The sequence below is a fragment of the Aureobasidium subglaciale genome (genome assembly GCF_000721755.1).
Source record: "Aureobasidium subglaciale EXF-2481 unplaced genomic scaffold scaffold_8, whole genome shotgun sequence".
Lineage (NCBI taxonomy): Eukaryota > Fungi > Ascomycota > Dothideomycetes > Dothideales > Saccotheciaceae > Aureobasidium > Aureobasidium subglaciale.
Genome location: NW_013566987.1, coordinates 307745 through 323294, shown reverse-complemented (window position 1 = coordinate 323294; position 15550 = coordinate 307745). Strand labels below are relative to the sequence as shown.

General features: G+C 50.5%; 6 protein-coding genes across 6 annotated transcripts; 3 read left to right on the top strand and 3 right to left on the bottom strand.

The window, feature by feature from the left end:
• Nucleotides 1–461: 461 nt before the first annotated feature.
• AUEXF2481DRAFT_39120 (uncharacterized protein) lies at nucleotides 462–2905 on the top strand. Its single transcript, XM_013489108.1, has one exon. The coding sequence runs from the start codon at nucleotides 877–879 to the stop codon at nucleotides 2689–2691; it is 1815 nt and encodes a 604-aa protein (XP_013344562.1). The 5' UTR covers nucleotides 462–876; the 3' UTR covers nucleotides 2692–2905.
• Nucleotides 2906–3590: 685 nt separating this feature from the next.
• On the bottom strand, nucleotides 3591–5247 carry AUEXF2481DRAFT_39117 (uncharacterized protein). The gene has a single exon (XM_013489107.1). The coding sequence runs from the start codon at nucleotides 4747–4749 to the stop codon at nucleotides 3949–3951; it is 801 nt and encodes a 266-aa protein (XP_013344561.1). The 5' UTR covers nucleotides 4750–5247; the 3' UTR covers nucleotides 3591–3948.
• On the bottom strand, nucleotides 5248–9357 carry AUEXF2481DRAFT_39116 (uncharacterized protein). The gene has a single exon (XM_013489106.1). It carries the CDS (start codon nucleotides 9243–9245, stop codon nucleotides 5310–5312), a length of 3936 nt encoding a protein of 1311 aa, XP_013344560.1. The 5' UTR covers nucleotides 9246–9357; the 3' UTR covers nucleotides 5248–5309.
• Nucleotides 9358–9508: 151 nt separating this feature from the next.
• AUEXF2481DRAFT_39115 (uncharacterized protein) lies at nucleotides 9509–10800 on the top strand. The gene has a single exon (XM_013489105.1). The coding sequence runs from the start codon at nucleotides 9661–9663 to the stop codon at nucleotides 10525–10527; it is 867 nt and encodes a 288-aa protein (XP_013344559.1). The 5' UTR covers nucleotides 9509–9660; the 3' UTR covers nucleotides 10528–10800.
• Nucleotides 10801–10879: 79 nt separating this feature from the next.
• Nucleotides 10880–12623, bottom strand: AUEXF2481DRAFT_88166 (uncharacterized protein). The gene is made up of 4 exons (XM_013489229.1): nucleotides 12362–12623; nucleotides 11874–12311; nucleotides 11631–11827; nucleotides 10880–11576 (listed from the first exon to the last, which is right to left on the bottom strand). Exons 1-4 carry the CDS (start codon nucleotides 12542–12544, stop codon nucleotides 10961–10963), a joined length of 1434 nt encoding a protein of 477 aa, XP_013344683.1. The 5' UTR covers nucleotides 12545–12623; the 3' UTR covers nucleotides 10880–10960.
• A 316-nt stretch (nucleotides 12624–12939) lies between these two features.
• Nucleotides 12940–15369, top strand: AUEXF2481DRAFT_88165 (uncharacterized protein). The gene is made up of 3 exons (XM_013489228.1): nucleotides 12940–13338; nucleotides 13389–13429; nucleotides 13487–15369. Exons 1-3 carry the CDS (start codon nucleotides 13154–13156, stop codon nucleotides 15202–15204), a joined length of 1944 nt encoding a protein of 647 aa, XP_013344682.1. The 5' UTR covers nucleotides 12940–13153; the 3' UTR covers nucleotides 15205–15369.
• Nucleotides 15370–15550: the final 181 nt, after the last annotated feature.

Sequence of the window (15550 nt, the reverse complement as noted above, 5' to 3'; positions counted from 1 at the left end):
ACCACTGGCGTAAAAGGGTGAAACGCGAAATGAGAATTGGCGACAAAGGAGTCGGACGTTAAAAAGAATCCGGTCCAGCGTCTCCTGACAAAGAAATATCAGGAAGATGCAAAAATTGACGAAAACAAAGCAAACGGGTCTCAGCGGAAGCGAATTGAACCGCGGTGCGAGTTTATTGATCAGATGATGATGAAGAGAGAGGCAGAAAAGGCGACGACTGCCTTGGAAAAGGCCGAGTCGGAAGACGAACCGGGGGGTACGGACGAAGGAAAAGCCGATCGCAAAGATCCGGGACCCGGATTTGTGCAAAGATGATGATGATTTTTTCTGGAAACGCGAGTGGCCGCAAGGCTAACCGTAAGCGGGCAAGGTTCTGCAGGGACAAAAGGCCGCTGTAGCAACTGGAACCAAGTTTATATTGTACATGTACAAGGGCATAGCCCCTCACCGTAGGTAAACACTGCCTCTTCATCTGACAGTCGACTCTGTCAATCAATCTTCGATTTCGTGAGGGTGCCAACGCGAAGGATCAGTCGGCCTGGCTGGTGTCATCATCCTTCTTCCTCTAACTGTTTATTACTTGGCTGCCAAGGAGCTTCGACCCACTACCTGCATAAGCATACGCGGATAGTAGAGATCTGACGAACGTTGTACGGGAATAGGCACATCTTGGTCTTGGTCTTGACTCTTCGACAAGAGCTGGCCATCGTTTCAACTCGATTCTTCTTCTCAACCTTTCTTCGGACTTTCCTACATTGACTGGATCGTGTGAATGCACCTTGGGATTTCTGGAACCGTGGATGTCAAACGCGGCTTCCCCATCTTTGTAACAAAACAGCAAGCAGCAAGCAGGATCTTGGTAACACGGAGATCGACATGGCTGATGTCGCAACCCCTCAGCCCGGACTCGTGTCTGCGCTGCCTACAATGCTCATGAGTTATTTCACTGGCCAACCCACCGACAAGACTGCTTCGTTGAACGACAGCCTAGATGTCAACACAAAGCGCCACTCACAAAACAATTACACTATCGAATTAATACCAACAACACCAGCAATGCAGGAGGATACCCCGCGAAGTCAAAGGAGCAACCCTAACAGAAACTCCCTACCACTGATGCTTCACGACGAGGATGACTATGCCTCCCGTGAGGGTTCACTAATGAGTTCGAATGGCGGAAGGAACAAGAAACGATCATGCCGTCCAAAGACTTCGTACAGCATCGCCCATGCACCCCCAAAGGGCAGTGCGCGACACAAGATCCACGTCCGCGCCAAACCTTTACTACAGCTACACCAATTGTCCCAGTCTGCGAGACCCATGCCCGCCTACGAGCTACTGCCATCGGCCATCTTCTCACCCTCATTGTCGCGAGCCATCGCAAAGACCTTTCGTACGCGACATGGTCTCTGCCCCGCAGACCTGGCTATTGTCAAAGCTGAGAAATACCATCAACACGAAGATTCAACCAAGGAGGAGGATGAGTCTCGCGACGTCTTGGCTCTGGTATGCAAAGGTCGCAAAGGAGACGGAAACGCAGTCTCAAAGGCCAAGCTCTACCTCGAGGATGGGTCCGAGTGGGAAGCATACCCTTTGCCCAATGGTAGCTACGAATTCTTTAGTACCGACCACCATGGCTTGGGAATGACGGCGCGCTGGGTCTTACGCCGTCCTAAAGCCAGAAGAAGTCAATCCGCTTCGGACATGGCTGCATCATGGAGTGCCGACGGCTCTGCACAAAAGCGCTTTCAGTTTTCCACCATAAGCCCAAACTCTCGTCGCCATCCCGTTATTGCTTCACTAACAACAACCTCTCTCGAGATCAACGATACTTACACCATTCCGTCACCATTAGCTCCTTCGCCCGAGGTCTCGGACCATGAGCACGAAGATGCTGGCCAGGACTCGACCAATGCCAGCGCCGAACCTAAGGTGACGACTTCGTCCTTGAAGGCTCTGATCACTGCGACTGCCATATGGGTCACCCTCCGTGAGGGCTGGTGTTCCGGTTATCGTTACGACGATCTCATGCTCCGATCTCCTTCGCTCAAGCTCAACACACCTCCCATCAAGTCGCCTACAGAATCGTCTCTTGCTGCCACTGCCAAGGAAGACACTCCTAGAAGAAGTGGCAGCATTGCCCGTATGTTCCGCTCTGCTGGTGCCAAACGACGATCAACCTCTTCCGCTCAACTTGATGGCTCCACTTCAACCGAGGAGGTCCCCATCGCTAGGAGTGCTAGTGCTCGCAGAGCTCGTGCAGATTCTACTAGCACCGTCTTGGTTCATTCTAAGCGTCCCCGAGGACGTCGTGCTGATACTACCAGTACTACTGCATCGGGCCTTGCACACATGGATCTTGCACGCAACGATATGACTGAAGAGGAAGACAGCGTTGAGACAACTGCTGCCATGCTGGCAAAGTCGTCCAAGCGCGCGTCGGCGCCTACGCCTTTGATTCCGGCTCTCGACGTCCAAGAGAGCGACGAAGAGAACCACACCCTACGCTCAGACTCTGCTCACATTTTGGAAACTGAGAAGAAACTCGCTGCCGCTGCAGTTGAGCGTCAGAAGCGTGAAAGCTCCACTACTTCGACCAATAGCATGTATGCCGGTAAAGTCGAAGCAGACATGTCACCCAAAGCCAAGAAGAGCAGGTTCAGAAAGCTTTTCTGCGGTATGGCAGGGTAGCGAAAGAGGAGGAACCTATTTGTTTACATTTGCGCGTTTTTTTCACTCGATGGCTGGACCTCGACCGAGAACCCCAACCATTATACCCCCCTTTTCCTGAGTTGATATATCCTTTACTGCGCAGAGCGCATGTAGTTCTGATATTGTTTACTAGCGTTTAACCCAGATACACGCCACAAATCTATGAAATCATTCTTTTGTCAACACGAGTGTATCCCTCTGCGGTGCGACCTTCCCGTCCAGCCGTATCACCGTCTCAGCCAATGCGGCCATCCAGCAATCTTGTTTGTTGTTTTCATGTAAACCTGCATCCAACCGAGCATGAAGCATTGATCTACTCTGCAGGATTCCGAGCCGTATCCACAGCGTATACCGTATTCCGTAAATACCCCTCCTTCAGGCTCCCGGATTCCTGCTGAGGCTTGCTCTCCACGTTTTTTCTCTTTTGCATAATTCAAACTCTTGCATAATCTTCTCTTTCGGAATCTCCAAACTCCGCAGTATCCGGGATCAAAAGTCGCCGAGCGGGAAGGAAAACGATATCGACCCATTTTATTGACCACACCATTTTTTGTTGTTCATCACTGTTTTGAATCACATGCATTGATTACGGGCTGAGGTGGAAAGGGCTCTACTGATGACTGCCTCAAGAGTTTAAAAATCATGATACCCCGAGGATGAGAAGATGATGGTGGCAGGTGATGATTCAACATGGCTGGCTTCGGGATTTACATCTATCCGAACGATGCATCAGAAATGGTAGGGTTCTTTCGTGCTTACTGGTACGCTCCTGCTCTGCTTATTTCAATGCGGCTTTTGAGCTGAAGCTGGGGAAAAGGAATTAGGAAAGAGGTGGCAGTCCGGAGAATGGCGGAGCCCAGTCATGGAGGATCAGAATCGGCTGGTGAGTTCTGCAGCTCTGCACGTGTCGTGCTTGATGATTGCTACAGGTCACGATGTCGAAGATCGATTTTCACATTGAGACCGCATCAGGAACACGATTGCTGAGGGATTTTTTGGAATTATGTTTGAATTGCTGATAGACTCTTTGGCTGCGGCAGGACCTAGCGCATGTCGGTTGACATACGGAAGCGAGATGTCCACGACTCCACGACATGCAGTTCTTATTCGGATCTGACGAGGAGATCACTTTTCTCTTTTCCTACCCTCTTTCTTACACAAGAGCAGACACATGCTCGTGTCCTGCATTCCAGCCTTTGTTGACAGAAGTTTTGCTGATTTCTGACCTGAACCCACCTAAAGCAAGGTACTTTGTGTGATGGCCCAAAGGTCGCTGACAAAGAGTCCACCTTCCTGCAGCAGTGCGCCAAACTCTTCGCTCTTGCCAAAGCCGCTGACTTCAGAGGCGACATATCTGACAACGAGGTCCTTGAGCTCAGGCATATCACGGCGCATCTCGCGTTCAGTCTTGTATACCCAACGTACCAGAGCCAGTACATCACCAACACGCTCGGCTGTGCACTCGAAACGCATCAGCTTATCGTTCAGCTTCTGCAATGAGATCACCTTGAGTTTGATTATCTCGTAGTTGATGGCAAGAGCGTGCATGGCAGCATGGGCGATGAACACGGTGGTGTGGTCGTCGTTGTTCGAAATGCCGTTGGGCTTGGCTCTGATGTTTGCACCGAAGACACGCGAAGTGGTGTTTGTGTAGGTAGTGTTGTTGAATACACCGTGCAGCTTCATCTTGTTGTTGACGTTGAGAGAATTGGCAACATCGGTGTTTGGTGAGGTGCCGATGAGGCCCGGTTTGCCAAAGCCATTGAGCGAGCGAGACGGTGACTCGGTGCGGACGCGCTTCGAGGCAGGCGGCTGGAGGCTCGTGCCCTCGGTGATGAGTAAAGAGGAAGAGTTGCTTGCGCCATTACCGTCGTTCGAGCCGTTTTCAATAGCAGGAGTGGCTGGCTTGACCACCATAGGGTAAGGATCGGTGTAGGTGGAGGTGTAACAGAAGTCGCAGAAACGCAGAAGATCTTCTTCGCGCACACCATCGAGAGTGGCGCTAGTGCGAAGACCATCAGGTGTTTCTTCTTCCATTAACAGCTTGAGAGGAATCGAGACTGCAGTAACAGCGCCCGAGTGGACTGTGGTGGATGCGCCGTTCTCGCCTGCGCGGAAGGTGAAGAGCCGTGAGTGGAAGACACTACGGATTGTCAGTCAGCCAAGTATCTAGGAGTATGCAGAGGTAAGACCAGCTTCGAGGAATGCTCTGCCATGGTCTCGACGTCAGGGTAGTCAGACACGTCGAGAGATAAAGGAGGGTTTGTTGTGTTCGAGTCGAAGATGATGCATGTAATGCGTTGAGCCGACTTTGAAACTTGGAGTGCGGTGTCGATGACTAGAAGCATGACGAGGCGAGAGGACCTTGGTGCTTGTGCTGCCGCTTGTAACAACAATCGTGGTTGTTTCGGAAAGAGCGTCACATGCAAGCCAGATCTCCAGTGCTCCTTCCTCGAATCGATCTGGTCGAAAGAAAAACTTCTCTTCACGGCACGTAGGCACTCATGAGGTTCACTGCTGGTTCGGTGAGGTTAGAGGAAGTAAAAGATGTAGATTATTTTAGGATATCATTATCATCGTACTTTGTCTCCAACCCTTCAATTGGTTTCTTGCCTCGCTTTATAAGAGTTTACCGAACCACCAGCAAGAATCTTAGCTTGCGCCCTTGCTCGCGTCTCCGAGCCGATAGTGCTCTCAGATGCCAAACCCCAACCACCACCGCCAGGAGAGTTGATGATGATTCTGTCACCCTCTCCAAGCTTGATAGTACCTTTAGCGCCCAAGTTGACCACTCTCTTCTCGTCGGAGTGTTCATCCTTCTTGATGACCAAGTTGAGACCGGAAGATCCAGCCTCGCCGCCCTCCAAGCCGTATGGCTGGCGACTACGACGCTCGGAGAGGATAGAGCATTGTACTGGCATGCGGAACTCAATGTCTCGAATTGTGCCTTCGCCACCAGTGTACATGCCCTTACCACCAGAGCCTTCACGCAGTCCGAATTGCCTGAGAATACAAGGGTAGCGCTTCTCAAAAACCTCGGGGTCGGTGATACGAGTGTTGGTCATGTGGGTGTGAACACCACTCTGCCCTTGCCAGCTTGGGCCAGCTCCTGAGCCACCAGCAATTGTCTCATAGTAACCAAAACCATTGACGTGTGTGCCATTCTTGTTTTTGCCGCCAGTACCAAAGGTCAGATTGTTGCAACAACCCTGACTAGCAGCACAGGCACGGAAAGCAAGAAGAACAACATCCGTAATACGTTGTGACGTGAGAACATTACCGCCTACAACACCAGCTCCCTTAGCAGGACTTAGCAAAGAGTTCTCAGGGATTCTGATATCGACAGGGTTCAAACAACCCTGGTTGAGAGGGATATCGGACGAGATGAGTGCGCGGAGACAGTAGATGATGGCCGAGTTCGTAATCGCAACTGGCGCGTTGGTGTTTCCGTAGACCTGAGGTCCAGTGCCCTCGAAGTCAAATACAGCCGAGCCATCGGGCGCGATCGTGATCTCCAAAGCAATGGGCGTGCCATCATCCATGTAGTCGACAGCCTTCAGAGGCTTCTTACCGAACTGCTCGTACTTCTGCTTGAGCAATTCTCGAACGGCGATATCACTTGCTCGTTGGATGGCATACATATAGCGGTGCACTGTTGAGAGACCGAACTCGCTGATCAGGCCTTTAATCAAGGTAATACCACGCTTGTTGGCGGCAATCTGTGCTTTGAGATCGGAGATGTTGTCCTGTAAACATCTGGTACCAGAGCAGCCATCGTATTGTGCGGGGTCTTCCAGAAGCAACTTGGTGATAGCTCCTTCATTAAATCTACCTTCCTCAACAATCTTGAGCGACTCGATAGCGGCACCCTCCTGATATAATTGATTTGAAGTCGGAGGCATCGAGCCCGGAAGAATACCACCAATGTCAGCATGGTGACCTCTTGATGCGACATAGAACGCGATGTCTTCTCCATCGAAGACCGGAGTGATGACAGTGATGTCTGGCAAGTGTGTACCTCCACATGAAGGATGATTGGAGACGAGTACATCGCCATCGTTCAACCTGCCTTGCCATAGCTTGTGTTGATATTTGACTGCGAATTGCATACTTCCAAGATGGACCGGTACATGAGGTGCGTTGGCCACCAAGCCACCATCATTGGAGAACAGCGCACAGGAGAAGTCGAGTCTTTCCTTGATATTTGTGGATACGGAAGTCTTCTGGAGGGTTCTACCCATCTGCTCAGCGATGGACATGAAACGATGACCGAAGATCGAAAGTTGAATTGGGCTGAACTCATTGTTGACGAGCGCCTTATCCACAGTTGTAGTGGAAGTCTCCTGGTCGATCACAACACAACTCTCAAGCACGCTGGCCACAGCTTTGGGAAGTACAACAATAGTCTGAGTCTTGTCGATGATAAGAGCTGGACCCGAGATTTTGCTACCAACAGTAATGGCAGGAAGTTCGTATGTCGGTGTGTCCGACAAACCAGCGCCTTCGTAGTAGACTTGATTTGTAGTGTTGGGAACAGCTTCGGACACACTGAGCGATTCAGCCTGTTTCAACTGTGCGAAGGGACTCGCGGCAATCCTTTCATGTGCAGCACCAATCGCTCTGACACGGAGGTCATCAACGAGAATTGGCTTCTCTTGAAAGAGGAAGCCAAACTCACGCTGGTGTCTCTCCTCAAAAGCCGACTGAAAGTCCCAATCAGCACCCTTCAGTACCATGAGGGAACTGCTCGAGCCTGCGTAACGAAGGTTGAGGAATGTCTCGTAAGTGATGTCTTCGTCCGTAAACCCTTGATTCTTGAGTTCAAGAGATGCCTCGAAAGCAAGTTCCTCCAACTGTTTTTGAATAGCAGCTTGAGTCTCCATGGAATACGTTATGGCTGCTGGCTTCTGGATTTCATGAACCACATCGGCCAGACTCATACCATAAGCACTCAGAATGGATGAGTACTTGTGTATGATGATCCGTGAAATGCCTAGGACCTTGGCGACAGAGCAAGCATGTTGTCCACCGGCGCCTCCGAAACAAGCTAGATGATGAGCAGCCGTATCGTGACCTCTAGCTTCTGTCAATCCTCTGATAGGTCTTGCCATACCTTCGTTGGCGACATTCAAGAAACCAAGAGCGACTTCTTCCGGGGAGAATGTGACAGCACCGTCTGCCCGCTGTTGCTGGTTGATCTCCTCTGTAAGTGCTAGGAACTTTTGTGCTGTGACTTCGCGGTCGAGTGGCTCGTTCTCTTTAGGGCCGAAAATCTTTGGGAAGTAGTCTGGTAACAACCTCCCTAAGAACAAATTGGCATCAGTCACGGTAAGTGGCCCTCCTTTACGATAGCACGCAGGGCCGGGGTGGGCAGAAGCAGACTCTGGACCGACATGGAAAAGACCGTTCTTGAATTTGAGAATAGAGCCTCCTCCCGCTGCGACAGTGTTGATGTCTAGTTGCGGTGACTGTATCGAGACGCCTGCGGTTGTAGTTTCGAAGACATGCTCGTAAACTCCAGCGTAACGCGAGACGTCTGTGCTGGTGCCACCCATATCGAAGCCGATGACAGGTCGTCGTTCTTCGTCATCCCATGATGTTTGGGCGTAGCCGACAACGCCGCCGGCGGGGCCAGATAGAATACCTTTGAGACCTCCGAACCTGCGGAAGTCGACGAGTCCACCATCTGATTGCATGAACTCACAGCGGGTGTTTTGAGCGCCAAGACCGCCTCTGAAGTTCTCCGAGATGGAGGAAATGTAATCTTTGATGACAGGGGTGAGATATGCGTCTGCTGTGGCGCTCATGCCTCTCGGCACGGCCTTGATCATAGGCTGTAACGCGCTGGAAAGAGATACCGAGAACCCTCTGGCAACCGCCATATTGCCTACGAGGTTCTCATGTGTAGGATATGCATACGAGTGAAGGAATACAATCGAGATGGACCGATATCCTTGCTCCCATAACTGATCAAGCGTATTGGATACGGCCTCCACGTCTGGTCGCTGCAGCACACGAATACGTTCTCCAGTAACTGCTTCTACGAGATCAGGATCTGACACGTCCAGATCAACAGTTTGAGGAGTCGGGTTCTCCGTATAGTCTTCCAGTGTCACACGTTCGTCAACTTCGATCACATGCTCGTAGAGAACATCAGGTTTCGCGGCTGAGAGGTCGAAAATGCTTGGTCGTGATTGGTTGCCAATAAGAAGTAGATCTTTAAAGCCTCTTGTTATGAGCAAGGCAGATCTGGCACCTTTACGTTCCAGAAGTGCGTTTGTAGCGACAGTGGTACCCATACGGATAGACTCAATGTGGAAGAGGTCGAGTAATTGACCTCTAGGATGCGGCTGGCCAGTGGCCAACTCCAAGACGCGTCTGATGCCCTCTGTCGGAGCATCTTGATAGTTTGAGGGATCTACTGAGAGAAGCTTCAAGATGACATCTTCGCGGCCGGGTATCGCAGCGTGGACATCAGTGAAGGTACCGCCTCTGTCGATAGAAACGCGGATCTGAAGCGGTTTGATGGCCATTGTATGAACGAGGGTGGAGGTACTAAGATGAGTATATTGGGAATCCTAGAGGTCTTCGGAATGCACTTATATCACAGACCTACCTTGCCCCGAGACCGCCATTCGTTCTGAGGTCACATAATGAGAATGACCATGTTGACCAAGCATGATCGGAGACCTTTTCTGCTGATGCGTGGCCGATAAGCGCGGGGACCCACTCCGATTTTAGCGCTTCTGTGGCGTTTTCTTTCCCGAATGTCGACAGACACCTTGATAACCGTCGCGCACTATGCCCGTAGGACATGCTCGCCTATCAGTGGTCGCCTACGCAGTACTTGGGCGGAGGCTCGATAGCTTGCCCGCAAGGCTGATGGGGTATGAATACATCAAGTATCGTTCGGGTAGAGGGTTGCAAGCAAAATCATAGCACACTACTATGGCCACAGGGAAAATGTCCACTGGGGCTGCCGTCCGCCTAGCGGCGAGAAAGCGTGACCTTGTTGGCGTTACTTCTGGCCTGGCTCCTTCGTTTCTCCAAGCCAACCTCATTGTCCTACCATCCCGCTATGCTATAGACTTTCGGCTTCTTTGTGCTCGAAACCCCGTTCCATGTCCTTTGCTCGCCGAATCCTCACAGATTGGCTCATATCACAGTCTAAAATCCTACATTGATGGATTGACAGGCGATGAGATTGCCTCTGACCTCGACATCCGACACGATGCTCCTCGATACATGATATACCGCGACGGTCAACTAGCGACTTCACACGTCACCGATATCGCGACAGAATGGACCGAGGACCACGTCGCTTTCTTGATAGGATGTTCATACAGCTTCGAGACCGCCTTGACCAACAACAGCCTGCCACCTCGTCACACTATCATGGAACGGAATGTTCCGATGTATCGCACAAACATCCAGCTATGTCCTGCTGGTGTATTCACCGGATCAACGTTTGTTGTATCGATGCGTCCCTACAAGCGGGCTGTTGTTGAAAGAGTGAGAGACATCACTCGTCCGTTTGTGACCACGCATGGAGAGCCTATAGCTTGGGGTTGGGATGCTATGGAAAAGTTAGGCATCGAAGACATCAACAAGCCTGATTGGGGCGACGCACCACTAGAGGTCAACGGACAATCATTAGATTCAGCTAATGAGGACGTCGTGCCTGTCTTCTGGGGCTGCGGTGTGACCCCTCAGGAAGCTGTGATGCGAGCTGGACTGAAAGGTACTGTCCTAGGGCACGCTCCAGGACATATGATTCTTCTCGATATCAAGGATGGAGATGTGTTTAGCGTGTAGCTTCTGAAACATAAGTACGGATGTACATTATCTTAGACCCACATATAGACGATAGTTTATTGTTATTTCAAGTGAGGATCCATCGGCAAGACCCAGCGCAGAAGTCCTCGGCCACGATTAAGCCAGGGCACTGCGTGTGAGCAATGACACGGCACCATCGGCAGAGTGGAGGAGCCCGAAATTTGTCTATCCGGTCATATTCCATGAAGACGTGAAAACAATCGTATCAGCTGGGAGCACAGTGCTGTATCAACTTAACTTGCGCGACCTTCCTCCTCCTATAAGCCTGATCTTGTCAAGGTTGAAGTTCGGAGCATATAAAGTGTGTCTGAAGCAATCAATGATGTGAGATGCGAGATGTGAAATGAGATATATATTGTTACAGCGTAAGAGCTGCGTCTAACATGATTGGACATAAAACTTCCTCCTACCTCTATAGGTGGTATTTGAAGTCTGTAGCAGCGTCGCCAGTCTGTACCCTTCTGGTGTCTTCCGCACCGTCTGCGATCCTCTGCTTGACGTTGTTGCAGTGACGGAGGTACAGCCACTTGCAAGCAATCAAGATCTGTGCCATACCGAGAGCTCCAAGCGAGAACGCGTTACCGAGAACATAGGGACTCTTCCTGTAGATCTGGCCTGCGACGATACCTGCAGTATTACCGATAGTCTGCTGGAAACCGATCGCGGTAGCTCGACGGTATTGTGGTGCGACATTGACGTTGAGCCAACTCATGTTCAACCCAGGTCCATTGTAGACAGCCACCGCGCAGAGGAATGTGCCAAAGAACTTGACACCATTCGGCGTGGGACAGATGATCAAGATATACCCAATTATGCCGAAGATGTTTGCGAACGCCACAAGAGGGCCCCTAATACTTGTACGGTCTGAGAACCAAGCAACAGCTAAGAACGCGAGGCCACCAAATATATAGACAGGGATGGTCAGATATTGCGCTTGAAGTGAGTCATAGCCTAATGACTTGATGATGCTGGGCAAGAAGGTGGAGAATCCGTAGAGCAAGATATCCTGGCAGAATTGGATCAAACCACTGTATATCTGTGTTAGCACTCGATTGTTACATGCATCGAGATATGGTGCATACCTGAGGACGACCTTGGGATCCGTGAGGGCGATCTTGACTTCCGCCCAGCTGAAGTCTTCAGACCCCATGTATGCCGCACGTTGTCTGGCTCTGATCTGCATCAAACGCTTATCGTCATCATTCAAGAAGTAGGCGTTATTGGGGTCGTTTGGCAAGAAGACAAATACTACGACGGCAACGCCAACGGAAAATATTCCCTGGTCAACGTAAGCATAGGTCCTCCGTGTAATCCTGACAACTGACCTCAATGATGTAGACCCATCTCCAACCAGCCATGCCAGCCACACCATCCATCTGCAAGATGCCGTAGGCAAGGAGACCACCAAAGGCGCCAGCGAGAGCCGTGCAAACGAAAAGATAGGCCACACGCTTGGCCATCTCCTCTCTCTTGTAGATCATGGTAAGGTATAGGTTCAGACCTGGGAAGAGACCACCCTCACATGCACCAAGGACTAAACGAGCTGCATAGAGACCACCAACGCTGGTGACGAATCCGCTGAAGATCGTCGTCAAAGACCAGACGACGCAAAGGCCGCCGATGGTGTATTTGGGTGTAAACTTCTTTAACAGAACTGCCCAGGGAGTTTCACACAAAACGTACGTCAAATACATCAAGGAAACGGCCGTTGAGAACTGCTCTGCACTTGCACCAATGTCCTCAGGCATACCGGCGACTTTCACCTGTTCCTTGTCAGTAGGTCATCCTCGACTGCTTGGTAATCTGCTCATGCATTGCCGATATTGCTCCGGTCAAGAAAGCAAGCCAAGTAGGTCAACATGATGATAGGAACCAATGCTAAGTCCAACTTGGCAAGAAGCTTCTTCTCCCTGGCAGGGTCGATGAACTCTCCGAGCTGTACATCGACAGCGTTCTTCTCGCCGTCCAATGCATGGTCGTCATATTTTTCGGGCATATTGAATAGTGAGATGAAATCGATGATAGATTGATGAGAGAGTCGAAAGATACCTACCTGTGCAATATGTATGTTGAACTTGCCTCTTAGGACTCTCGGCCGATCTTCTGCCTATCCTGTAGATATGCCTTCCACCACGAGGCTTGTACCCCGCATGGGCGGCAATACAATGTCTCCAGGAGATAAGACCCCGTTCGCTCGCCATGACCGACACTGTTGTTGAACCTTGCAACCTTTGATCGCTCTCAATGTGCGCGGAAGGAATGGCGAGATAACGATCGGGGACGAAACGCGAAGCCAAGCCGTCTTCAGCCGAAGATGGACAGGAACAGCAACGTCTGACTCGTCGTTGGCGCGCTTGCTACTAATATCTATTATCACATCATGTTCGTGATGCCGCGAGCCAATACCAGCCCCTCGACACGTTGTTCCATCTCCAAGAACAAGACTTCGTTCTTGCGTTCTCGCATTCTCTCGCATTGTTCCGTGACGACATCTCGAACAGTTCCTGTCATCGAGAGCCGACCGTCTCTCCAACCTGGATGAGTCCGGGGTAGTCTCGCTCCTGCCATCTGACATGATCAACAAGACCGATGTAGAACAAAAGCAATGGCTGCAAATATAGCAGGCACCTCGCCATTGTCAGAGAGCAATCTCATCCGCCCGGTGGCCTGCAAACGATGTAGGGGTCGTCGCACGTATTGTTCTAAGGAGCAACCCATCTGTGCGAGTTGCAAAGAAGGCAGATACGAATGTGTTTACGAATCTGGTCGGAAGATACAAGTCTCAGAAAGGTAGTCTCGACGACAAAGTCAACAGAAGCATTAGCTAACCAATCGCCTAGTTATCTGCGAGAGCTCGAAGCTAGACTCAAGTCATATGAGGGTATTTAGCACGACCTGTCATTGTCTTTACAATCATCTTACTAATATAGAGTCGTAGCAGGCTCAGCAGCGACAAACAGTCAGCCTACTTGTATCAATGCAAAGACCGATCCGGAGCTTGATGTCAACCCTCTCATGGACAACTTCGCTAATCTCGTCATGAGTCCTTCTGGCAAACATCACTATTTAGGCAGCTCTTCGTCGACCATCCTTAGTAGAAGATTCCGGGATATCGTTGGCATTACAAATCCTGGGTTTGACCTCGATCGGGAGTATTCGACGTATAATCATTCTGCGCTAAGGCTCCGACGCCTTTCAATCGTCGACAATGTTATGCTGCCGCCCGCTGCGTTTGCCAGACGTCTCTACATGGCTCAGCATTCGTACATCGGCACTATCTTTGCGTTCTGTACGCCAGAGGTGTTTGAAGAACAACTTCAACAGGCATATCGTGGTCTGCCAGATGTTGGAGATAGGGAGGCTTGCCTCGCGTACTGCCAGACACTGTTGGTACTGGCCTTCGGTCAGCTATACTCTGTAAATCAGTGGTCTGGCTTCGACGGACCCCCTGGGTTCGACTTCTTCACGCAAGCTCTACAGTATCTGCCAGATATGTACGAAGAAGGGTCTGTCCTGTTCGTGGGCGTCTTGGCCCTGATAGGATACTTCATGCAAAATCTTAATCGGAGAGATGCCGCATTCTTATATGTGGGTACAGCGTTGAGAATGGCTATATCGCTTGCATTGCATCAAGAGGTGCCAGATCCGCGTCTCGACCAAGCGAGCAAAGAGCAACGCCGTCGTATCTGGTGGAGTGTATACAGTCTGGATCGCATTCTGTGCGTGAAGAGTGGTAACCCTCTTACCATTGACGATCAGGATATCGCTGTGAAGCTCCCAAGCAGGCTCACCAACGAGCCAGAATACTGTCCTGCCGTTTGCTTGCGGCATTACACTCAACTATCACGAATCCTCGGACGAATCATGAAAACAATATACAGAAAAACGCCGAAGAGTGGCTCGACACTCATAGCCTCCGTCTCAGAAATCATGACATCTTTGTCTACTTGGCACCGGGATCTACCAAATCAATTGCGGTTTGATCCTGCCAAATTAAACGTTTCTCGTGAATCTGTCTCGACATTCCTGCATTACCATCAATGCATCAACCTCACTGCTCGGCCTCTTCTTTTTCATGTAGTCGAGAAACGTCTACAAGGCAATGCAAGCGACCTTGGCAAAGACTGGAGAAACGGATTGTCTCCAACAACCATCGCCGTTATTGACATGTGCGTCTCGGCAGCCAAGGACTCTGTCACCATGATGACCTTTGCAGCGCAGAAGGATCTCGTGGCGACTTATGGCTACATGGATGGAGAACACGCATTCTCTGCGGCTATCGTTCTAGTCATGGTCTGTGTTGCCTTTCCTGCTAGCAGATCGGAGATCACTGCCATGGACCAATCACTTGAGCTCATCCGGAGCATGGCCGAGAGAGGTAACACACATATTGGCGCCAGATATCAACTGCTCTCTCAGCTACGCTCTCTGATCTCGCGACCATCTACTAATGTCGCTTCGACACCTCCGCCAACAACGGCAGCTCAGCCGAGTACCACGTTCGTCGATGTTGACCAGATTTTGTCGTACGATGCTGGAGATGTGGACTTTGGGCTTTGGGAGGAAGGATATACCAACCCAGATTTTGACATCGATTTCGACCTTTCACAATGGACACAAGCTGCGCAGAATACATACGGCGCTCTGCCAATGTAATTTGGACGCTTCGTGATATCACTCTAGTGCTGCCCAGACAAACCAAAAGAGACTCGAAGTGATACTATCTCACATGTATATAACGACAAATGAACCTAACTCTTTCTTTACATCACTATCGCTTGAGATAAGAGGTTTCTCCCTTTATTTAATGTACCTTCCTCCTCGCTATGCGCTTTTCCTTTGCATAAAGAGAGCATATACAGGATCCAGACATGAGCAACTCAGTCTCACTAGTTTGCGAGCCATATTCTCTTTGGTCCTCGTCCTAGTAACCATGTGCATTTTATGTATACTCACTTGCTCTGTCCATACATTGGACATCCAATCTTGAAGGAGTTTTCTG

What these genes read in the sequence shown, in the direction of transcription:
- AUEXF2481DRAFT_39120 (XM_013489108.1), top strand. Translation starts at nt 877, where the DNA reads ATGGCTGATGTCGCAACCCCTCAGCCCGGACTCGTGTCTGCGCTGCCT.
- AUEXF2481DRAFT_39117 (XM_013489107.1), bottom strand. Translation starts at nt 4,749, where the DNA reads ATGGAAGAAGAAACACCTGATGGTCTTCGCACTAGCGCCACTCTCGAT.
- AUEXF2481DRAFT_39116 (XM_013489106.1), bottom strand. Translation starts at nt 9,245, where the DNA reads ATGGCCATCAAACCGCTTCAGATCCGCGTTTCTATCGACAGAGGCGGT.
- AUEXF2481DRAFT_39115 (XM_013489105.1), top strand. Translation starts at nt 9,661, where the DNA reads ATGGCCACAGGGAAAATGTCCACTGGGGCTGCCGTCCGCCTAGCGGCG.
- AUEXF2481DRAFT_88166 (XM_013489229.1), bottom strand. Translation starts at nt 12,544, where the DNA reads ATGCCCGAAAAATATGACGACCATGCATTGGACGGCGAGAAGAACGCT. An exon ending in ACCGGAGCAATATCGGCAAT is followed by an intron (nt 12,312 to 12,361) that starts GCATGAGCAGAT and finishes GACAAGGAACAG; the next exon opens with GTGAAAGTCGCCGGTATGCC. An exon ending in GATGGGTCTACATCATTGAG is followed by an intron (nt 11,828 to 11,873) that starts GTCAGTTGTCAG and finishes TACGTTGACCAG; the next exon opens with GGAATATTTTCCGTTGGCGT.
- AUEXF2481DRAFT_88165 (XM_013489228.1), top strand. Translation starts at nt 13,154, where the DNA reads ATGGCTGCAAATATAGCAGGCACCTCGCCATTGTCAGAGAGCAATCTC. An exon ending in AAGATACAAGTCTCAGAAAG is followed by an intron (nt 13,339 to 13,388) that starts GTAGTCTCGACG and finishes CCAATCGCCTAG; the next exon opens with TTATCTGCGAGAGCTCGAAG. An exon ending in TAGACTCAAGTCATATGAGG is followed by an intron (nt 13,430 to 13,486) that starts GTATTTAGCACG and finishes ATAGAGTCGTAG; the next exon opens with CAGGCTCAGCAGCGACAAAC.